Raw genomic sequence first — 10389 nt, 5'->3', positions numbered from 1 at the left:
AAAGAGGTTTTACCTAATGAAAAGCAAGCAACTTATGCCTCATTTGATGGCCCTCTGCCAAGTAACACAGCTGAGGAGGGGTGGCTTCTTTCCACTTTTTCAGCTCTTATGTTATACAACAGTATAAAACTAAGCTTTCCAACAATCATTTAACATTCTCACCAGAGTATTTGAAGATCTTTTATCTTCAAATCCATGGATGTAGCATTATATAATCATGGGAAAATACTCAACCACAATGAATTAGTTTAGGGCTCACTATGTATCTGTTGTCAAACTTCTAGTTATTCCAGAACCAAGGCATGACTCGAAGAGTTAATTAAAAATCCCTAGGTAAAAATGAAGTCAACTGAGAAATATAGGAAGAAGAAAGGGATAGGCCAGCTACTATCCCACAACAAACATCATAAAACCTTTATCCTGATTATAGTGTTAAGCAGTTCAAATTCTCCTAAAAAGTAATACTGTCATTTATCAAAGCAATTTCATATTTAAACCTACAAACAAGCTTCACAAAGGTTGTCATCTAGTTGATCTGACATACCTTGTGTGTTCATGTATTGTCAATTTCAACAAGTTCTTCAAACCTGCCGGTCCTGCAAAGGTAACTCCAAACAACCAAATCTTTGCATAGAAATATGACAAGTTCAACAAAACCTTAATATTCTCGGACAGAGGATTTTGAGATGCAATGCCAACAAAGCCAATCCATTGTGGAAAAATCACCAAATGCCTGTATGCATACTTCCGACAGGAAAGTGTTTTAAGATACTCCTTGAGACAGCACATAATGAAGATCAAGAAAATGCAAATGAATATCATTGAAACAATCTAAATTAAGTCTCGTAAAAGTACATTAGCTTGCTTTTCTTGTTAGTTTTCTTTGCTACCAATCAAGTGATGAAGAAGCACACCTGCTGCAACACTTACATTCAAGCTTTCCACAGCCATAAAGGATCTAAAGTTCTGGCCTAAAATACTATTATCACTCTCAGCATCCTCATCTTCTCCAGCGATTATATCCAAAGGGATATTTCCCGGAATTCTAACTAATTCAGTACATGACCTCTCCACCAATGGCCTCAGACCAGTTCCCTCACTTCCCAAAACAAGGATTGTAGGAGCACCAGGCACAATCTCATGCAATGGAACAGCTCTTGAAGAAACAGAACCACCTAGGACCCGCCATCCATTTTCTGCCGAAGACATTAGGAATTGCATCATATTCTTGCAAGACCTGAGCTCCATTAATTCAAGTGAGCCCGCACTTGCTTTGCTCACTATCCCACTCAATGGTGCAGAGTTCTTAGCACACAAGACAATCCCAGAAGCTCCGAAAAAGTAAGCAGACCGTATAACTGCACCCAAATTCTGAGGATCAGTAACCTCATCCAAAGAAACCCAAAGAGGAGTGGTATCTTCCTCAATTGAAACAGGTTCCAATTCCTTGATACCAACCATTTCCAACGGAGAAGCATCGAGGACGAGTCCCTGATGGGGCCTGTTATCAGTAATCATATTGAGGTCATGTTTAGATACTTCCTTAATACTTAATCCAACTTTCTCCGCAGTCCTCAAAACTCTCTCAAACCCTTTCTTATCCTTCTTCTTCCGGTTATTTCCACTCAGATCCAACCCTTGCTGAATATGGAGACCATAAAATTCCCTTCTTCCAGCTGACAATGCAGCTAAAACAGGGCCAACACCATAAACGCACTCGCCAATAATTCTCGGTTGGGTTGATTCAGACACCTCTTTCCATGTCTTTTTACCCCAACTATCTTGATTGTTCCACCTTCTAACCTCCGGCCTATCAGACCCCGGTCTTACCTTAATCCGACTGAACCTGCTCTTAATCTTATCCCATCTCGGATCTTCCATTTCTCCATCATCATCTTCTTCTCCACTATTATAGCTGTCACGTCTATCCTCATTACTCTTAAATTCTACACTTTTCGCAGAACCTTTAAAATACTTGTCAGCCGATTCCTCCCAAGAAGACCTGCCCTTTTCAGGTCTTTTCGCTTTATCTTTTGCAAGCCAAGGAAGACTCTTTTCACTGCCCTCTGCTATTTTCTCAAAATCTGAAGTTGAAAAACTTCTAGCAGTAATTGAATGGTGAAATTTCGGGCGATATCGACATGAAAAATCCATACAGCTCCAAAGGGGTTTGGTACTGAAAGGGACTAAAGGTCTGGGGGTTAATAAGCGATTAAAATCACGGGTTTGGATTTTCTTGCTAATACCATTAGATTTCATGGTAAAATTGTGGTTTAGAAGAGTTGGATGGCATACAAGTAGTAAAGATTGTGGCTTTGAGGTGTGAAACTGTTTAAGCATAATGGAAAAATTGTGAAGAAACCTTTAAAAGCTAATCGAAAGAAAATCAATGGCTGTGAGCTGCGAGCTGCGAGCTGCGAGCAGGACTTGAAACTGCTAACGTTGTTCACCTCAAGGATTTTAGGAGGGTTTATCCGCTTCTCACATTCTGCTATCGAAAAAAGAGGCAGTGGGACGAGTTGACAGTAGGGTTGGATATAAAATATCAAAAATTGAATTATCGAACCGAATCACTATTTCAATATTTGGTAATTCGGTATTTCAGTTTTGATATTCGGGAATTATCAAATACGGAATTTTATTTTTAATTTTTTTTTATTAATATAAAAAACTGGGAAAAAAAAGAAAAATTATCAAAAAAAGAAGAGTTTAGTAAGAGGAAACTATCTCATTTTTTCATTTTCCTTACCATTTCCATTTTAACTTTCCCACATTTACAGCATACTATATGCACACTTTCAAACACGTACATTATGAATAACTGTTAAAATTTAAATTCATATACATGTAAAAATTATAAATTCTAATTTCAAATTTATGCAATTGGTTAAGAATTCTAATTTCACTTTGCATGACTCACCACGTCAGATATCTACATAAACTGTTTGGTAGTTACATTGAAAACAAAAGATTTCAACTCTTTCATATCTTTGCAGGAACTAATTAATAATTAGTGCAGTGTTATAGAGTTTTTAGATAATTCAAAGAAAAACATATGTATAAAAATTATGTGTGATATATTAGAGATTTTTGTTTTCACTCTTTTTCATCATTTTTATTACATGGTAATATTTTTTTTCTGTATCTATTCATAAATTATTTTCTCTTTGTTTATGATGTATCATTTCTCCTCCGTAGAATGTGGCTTCAGAGCAATTTCAGTTTCGATATTCGGTAAGTTAAAATGCATATATTACTTAATTATGGTGTAGTAATAAAAATGTAAGTTAAGATATGTATTTTTTAGGTTAATGTAAATATTAAATGCGGATAAATTTTTATTGTACATTAACTATCAAAAAATATGGTATTACCGCATACCGTACCGAACTGAAGTTTGATTTACCGATTACCGAATTACCGAACCGAAGTTTGAAAGTTTGGTATTTGATATATACTTTGAATTACCGATTACCGAATTACCGAACCCGAACTTTAAAAATACCGAACCGAATACCGAACGCCCAGCCCTAGTTGACAGTTTCCGAGCTATGTTATCGCAATGTTCAATTCTGGTCCCTTGACTTTCAAATGCTAGCAGATGTAGCATTCGAGAGAAATGACATAAATAGGATCGAGTAAGTCTAAAATAATCCATTAACTATATATTTATTGGATTTCATTCTTTAACTATTTAAAAACTTATCAGGTTTGATCATTTAATTATATATTTATTAATTTTAGTCCTTTAATTATACATTTATCAATTTTAGTCCTTTAAATATTTAAAAACTTATCATGTTTGGTCTTTGTCCATTTTTATATAATAACTTAATTTTATATTAACGAAATTCATGCCTCGATGAAATTAAAATTTTAGCCCATTTTTCAGTTGTTTTTCTCTCTCCACCACTTTTTCTTCAAATTACTCTTATGAAAAAAATCTTAACCTCAACAATTCAAAATAAAATTCACGAGGAAAAAATATAAGTCATAACTTTTTTCAACAGAGGATAAAGTGAAGCGTATTATTGTTACTAATGACTTCAATATACTAAAATTTATTATAAGAAGAAAAAAAATATTATCTGTTAGGTATGGGTAGAGATTTATTTATATTTAATAGAAAAAAAATCGCAATGAGATAAAATTAAGTTCTTTTCTCACATGTTTTTATTCCAAATCTTGTACTATAACAACTTTATTGAAGGAAATTTGTTTAATTTTTCAAAAGTTCAAATTTATAAAATTGAAGATTTGCAACTTTTTTTAATTTTGAAATAAATTGATTTTTATTATTCTGTTTGATTTATTTTACATAGAAAAATTTGAGTAATAAGATCAAATCTTTCATTTTTCTTTTGTATGAAAAATAAAATTAAAGAAATTCGCGCTGATTATGAACCGTCAAGCTCTAAAGAAGGAAACATAGCATATTCTAGTCATTTGCAACAATAATATGATTCATTTTATCCTCCATTGAATAAAGTTAGGATTTAATTATATATTCTTCTTCGTTAATTTTATTTTGAATCATTGAGGTTATTGTTTTTTTCATAAGAGTAATTTGAACAAAAAGAAGCAGAGAGAGAGAAACAACAAAAAGAATATATTAAAGATTTAATTTTAGGAAGACATTAGTTCCATTAATATAAACATAAACTATTTGTATAAAAAAATAACAAAGACCAAACCTGATAAGTTTTTGAATACTTAAAGGACTAAAACAAATAAGTGTATTGTTAAGAGACTAAAACAAGTAAGTCTATAGTTAAGGGGTCAAGCTTGATAAGTTTTTAAATAGTTAAAAGACTAAATGTGATACATGCATAGTTAAGTGACCATTTTAGCCCTACTCCTATAATTAATGGACTATTTATGGCATTTTCTCTGACATTTCATTTCCATGCCAAATGTCTAAATGAAACACCTAATCAAAAGAGAGAAAAAAATAGTCAATTTGGGGCGGGTTTCACTTAAGATAAGTATAAAAGGGAAAGGGATATAATTGTCCTTATACTCTTACAAATATGTTATATTTGTTATCCGTTATATATTTTTAAAATTTTACCATTTTCATCCAATTTTAAGATCATATTTTCCCTTGTAATTTTAAAAAGGGTCATAATCCCTTCCCCATCACAATTCTCCTATGCGGCTCCAATGTGACACATTTGTTTTTCCACTTAAATCTATGTAACACTCCAAAAATTTATAAGTTAAGATCTGAATCATTGTTCGTATGCATAAAGACCATACAAGATGATTTACTAATGATGCATAGATGCTAAAATTAATTCATAAGTGTGGGAAGTGTATTGAATGTGAAATAGGGTCATAGGGAACCTCTAGCACTAAGTCGAGTTCAAATATTCTCTACCGATTAAGTTTTTGCATAAGATAATGCAAGGATCAACTTCAAATGAGCATATATCTTAGAATATGAAGAGATATGTGTCTCAATATACATCCAATTAAATTTCTTTGATTTTCTTTCCAACACCGCCGACCGCTCATCAATCCAAATTCGTTGTGATCGTTTTTACCATAAATGCTCCAATTTGAAAATTTCAATCCCATGCACTAGGAGTCAAAGTACGACTCGTATGTTGAGAGTATGGTCTGTATTTTGACCCATGGAAAATGTCACGATCCAAGCTAGACCCTAGATATGACACGATAATTAAAATCTCGAAGGACTCAAATCAGGCCTCTTAGAATAGCATATATAATAAGAAATATTGAATGAATATTAAAATTTCAACATGAAGCCAAATGACTTAAAACATACTCATATAGTCTAGACATGCCTCTACTACTATAGACGGGGCATGGGAAAAACTCCTAGCTCATCAAACATAATGAAAGAACATAAGCCTGAAAATAAAGAAGTACATGACAGGCTCGCCTTCGAAACATGATGACTCACCAAAGGACGCTAACTAGAATAGATCACCAATTGGCCACGTGAAGGAGTGAAAATGCCATGACCTATAATATAAGACAATATAAGCAAAAGTATGCGTTAATATATGGAATGTATTAAGTATGTAAGAAGCATGCACAATCATTAATAAGAGGATATAATAAGCATGATCATGTGATGCATGACCAAGTGACCTGAAAAACATGAAGTATAACATGAAAACATTTAATAAACTCAATGCATCATAAAAACATCAATTGAGAGCTTATAAGATAAACATAGTTACTTTGTGGGATATAAACCTTAACCGATATCTAAGACCATGTGGGCTATAATATGGAATCCGATGTAACTTCCACATTATGAAGAGAGAGGCTACTTGCCAAGGTAGAATCCTTATCATAATCATAATATTTTATATGTGGATCCACTAGGTAGGACAATTAAGGAAACCTACGAGGGCAACACAGTTTGGGATTAGAGGTTGCTACTAGAGATTTCCATACCAAGTCTCCACCACAAAGTCCTCTCGGTGCTCAGTTAATTCCAATGGAATAGTCAATCATTTATCATTTTATCATTAGGAAAGTTAATAATCAATATCAATCCACATCATAAAATATATCATAAAAATAGTTCCTTGAAAATCATGATCATAACATGCTTCATCTAGACATTTACCTTTCTAAGCATCTAAATCATGATTTCTTCATATTGTAAGAAAACCTTTCACAATTCATTCATTCATACTTGAAAACAACTTGAAACATAATTCATAACTTTTCATAAATCCTTCATAAGTACATGATCATAAATTCATAGTTCATAATTAAAAATCCTACCAAAATGCATGGATTCATGTGAATCAATTTAAAATCATGTATCATAGTAAATTCATGCATAATATGGAAGAATAGCATTAATTGAAATCAATTTAGAAGGACCCAAGAAGAGTTCATGAAGCCCTTTGAAATTGGGTGAAATTGAAATAGGAGATTTGAGTTCTTTCGGGACCCAATGGATGAAAGGAATCTATTGGTGAATTCTCACATACCTTAGCTATCAAATCCATAATGTTATGAAGTTTGAAGTACCTTGAACTTGAAGCTTGAACCCTAGCTTGAACTTGAAGAAACCTTGGAGAGAATTCTTTTAAAGAGGAGATTTTGGTTGGGATTGTATTTGAGAGAATGAGAATTAAAGAAGGATTTTGGGTAGTTATTGGTATAGAAAATAATCCCAAAAATGTCCAAGTCTAATTATAAAAGAGTGGGAAAAAGTTTGGATTGCCCTTAAAATTTTAATGTCACAGAGGTTTCATAGATGACTTCTACTATCCGTGGAATGCTATACGGGTCATAAAGGACACCCCTCAAAAAGGTTCGTGAGCCTTCCCTACATGATTGAGTTAACGACTCGTGGAACTTCCCACTGGCTGTATAACCTTCCTTGAAAGTTTTCTTTGGCCAGAATTATTCCCAAAACCAGTGATGTGGTCTATGGACCCTCCTACAGACTATAGAACCCACCACGTTCTGTATAAACTTCCGTCAAGTCAGTTCCTTCCCAAATCCTCAAAATCCATTTTATGGGATGGTCTATGATCCATAGACTTCTTCACAAACCGTAGAGCCATCCATGATTCATAGTCCAAATTTTCCCTCTTTCACAGTTCTTTCCACGATCACTTTCTAGGGATCATATAAACTTGTATGGTCCATACAAGGCTCCGTCAAAACTTGCACCATCACCTTTTTCTGATATTTCTCTTTTACTTGACTTTCCAACTATTGGGGTCTTACAATATCTCCCTCTTGGAAATATTCATCTTCGAATGGGACTCAAGCTATCATGATTAGAGTAGGGAAGAAGATCTAAAATCCAACACAAATGCAATGACATAGTAAAATGCATAAAAACCAATGAGTTGTCAACCCCATGCTAAAGCATGACTTTAAAACTCATTTCATGAACATGCATCCATACGAAAACATTAGAGTGACTGAAGCGCAAGAATGTGAACATGAATTAACTTAATACCTCAAGTTGGAATAGAAGGAAAGAGATGAGGATAACATTACATCATATCGGCTTTGGCGTCCCATGTAGTACCCTTAACTAGTTGGTTACTCCGAAGAACCTTCACAGATGCAACTTCTTTATTTCTCGAATTCCGGACTTGACGATCTAAAATCTCAATCGGAACCTCTCATAAGATATACTCTCATTCACACCATCGCTTTCCAAAGGAACAATAGAGGAGGATCACCAACACATTTCTTCAACAAGGAGACATGAAACATCAGATGCACCGATGCCAACTCCAAAGGAAAATTCAACTCATAGGCTACCTTGCCATAAAATCTCAAAATCTAATAAGGACTTACATATCGGGTACTAAGCTTTCCTTTCTTTCCAAAATGCATCACACCCTTCATAGGTGAGATTTTCACCCAATCATCAACCCTAAATTCAAGCTCTCTTCTTTTTACATCCGAATGGGACTTTCATCGACTTTGGGTAGTCTTCAACCTTTCTCTAATGAGTTTAACTTTCTCTATAGCCTCACAAACCAACTCGGGTCCTATCAAGGCAACCTAACCAATCTCAAACCATCCAATAATAGATTTACTCCTCTTACCATATAAAGCCTCAAATGGAGCTATTTGAATACTCGAATAATAACTGTTGTTATAGGAAAACTCAATCAATGGCAAACGATCATCCCCATTCCCTTTGAAGTCAAATACACAAGCCCTCAACATTTCCTCCAAAGTTTGAATAGTGCATTTGGCTTAATCATCAGTTTGAGGGTGAAAAGATGTACTAAACTTAACTTGAGTACCAAGACCTTTTTGGAAAGACCTACAAAACTAAGATGTAAACTGAGTATCTCAGCCCAAAATGATAGACAACAGAACCCAAAAACTCTTGAACGTAAAGTCTAGCATAATCCTAGGCTGAATAAGAAGTATTAACGGGAAGAAAATGCACTGACTTAGTTATTCGACCAACAACAACCCAAATCATCATGTTGGATACGAGTACAAGACAAACCTATAATGAAGTCCATATTCAAGTCTTCCCACTTCCAAGTAGGAATTTCAATGTCTTGAGCTAAAACTCTTGATTTTTGATGCTCAACATTCACTTATTGACAATTAGGACACTTAACCATAAATTCCGCGATATCTTTCTTCATGCTATTCCACCAGTACATTTTCCTCAAATCTTGATACATCTTTGTGGAACCTGGATGGATAGAATAGCTCAAACTATGAGCTTTGGACAATATTATTTCCCTTAAACCATCAACCTCAATAACACACAATCGACCTTGATATCTAAGCACACTATATCCCCTTTGGGAGAAAGCCTCAATGACTTTTTCGGCAATCGCTTTCTTCAATTCAGCCAAAATCGGATCATCATCTTACTTTGACTTAACATCTGACACAAGGGATAATTCCGAGCCATTTTGCACAATAGCACCACCATTCTCAAAATCACCCAAGCGAACATCCAAATGAACCAACCTATCAACATCACAAACTAACTCCTTATTTTCATCCTCAACATAGGCAACACTATTCATACACAACCTATTGAGAGCATCGACAACCACATTTGTTTTTTTCAGATAGTGCAACACACTCATATCATAATCCTTCAACAATTTAAGCTATCTTCTTTGTGGAAGGTTCAAGTCCTCTTGGTTAAATAAATATTGCAAACTCTTATGGTAGGTGAATACATCAACATGGATACCATAGAGATAGTGTATTTAAATCATTAAAACAAACATAACCGCCGCTAACTCCAAGTCATGAGTTAGATATTTCTTTATATGCACCATAAGTTGCCTAGAAGTATAGGCTATCACTTTACCATTTTGCATCAAAACACAACCAAGACCAATCCTCAAAGCATTACAATATACCACAAAACCATCGGACCCTTCTGGTAAAGTCAACATTGGAGCAGAAGTAAGGCGATCTTTCAACTCTTGGAAGCTTTTCTCATATGCCTCGAACCATTAGAATTTCACCTTCTCTTTAGTCAAAGTAGTCAAAGGTGATGTAATGGAAAAGAATTCTTTCACAATTCATCTATAATAACTGGCTAAGTCCAAGAAACTTCAAATATCTAAAGGATATAAAGGTCTATGCCAATTTTTTACCGCCTTAATTTTCTTAGGATCAACCATAATATCTTCATCGAAGATAATGTGGCCAAGGAAAGCAACTGACCTCAACCAAAACTCACATTTGCTAAACTTAGAAAATAATTGATGATCCTTGAGAACTTGTAAGACCATCCTCAAAGGATCGGAATGCTCAACCTCACTCCAATAGGCCAAAATATCATCAATGAACACAATAATAAACATATCCAAATATTTCTTGAATATAATTTTCATCAAATTCATAAAATCTACAAGAGTATTTATTAGTCCAAAATAC

The 10389-nt window shown here is 34.2% G+C and overlaps 1 protein-coding gene across 1 annotated transcript; it reads right to left on the bottom strand.

Moving 5' to 3' along the window:
- Positions 1 to 313: 313 nt before the first annotated feature.
- LOC129880510 (uncharacterized) lies at positions 314 to 2511 on the bottom strand. The gene is given in 4 exon segments (XM_055954585.1): positions 314 to 585; positions 588 to 714; positions 716 to 744; positions 915 to 2511. Coding segments are annotated over 4 exon segments (1614 nt in total). The 5' UTR covers positions 2341 to 2511; the 3' UTR covers positions 314 to 553.
- Between the last annotated feature and the right edge of the window lie 7878 nt (positions 2512 to 10389).

The sequence above is a fragment of the Solanum dulcamara genome, chromosome 2 (genome assembly GCF_947179165.1).
Source record: "Solanum dulcamara chromosome 2, daSolDulc1.2, whole genome shotgun sequence".
Taxonomy (NCBI): Eukaryota; Viridiplantae; Streptophyta; class Magnoliopsida; order Solanales; family Solanaceae; genus Solanum; species Solanum dulcamara.
Note: the sequence above shows the minus strand (reverse complement) of the source record. Positions and strands in the feature narration are given on the sequence as shown.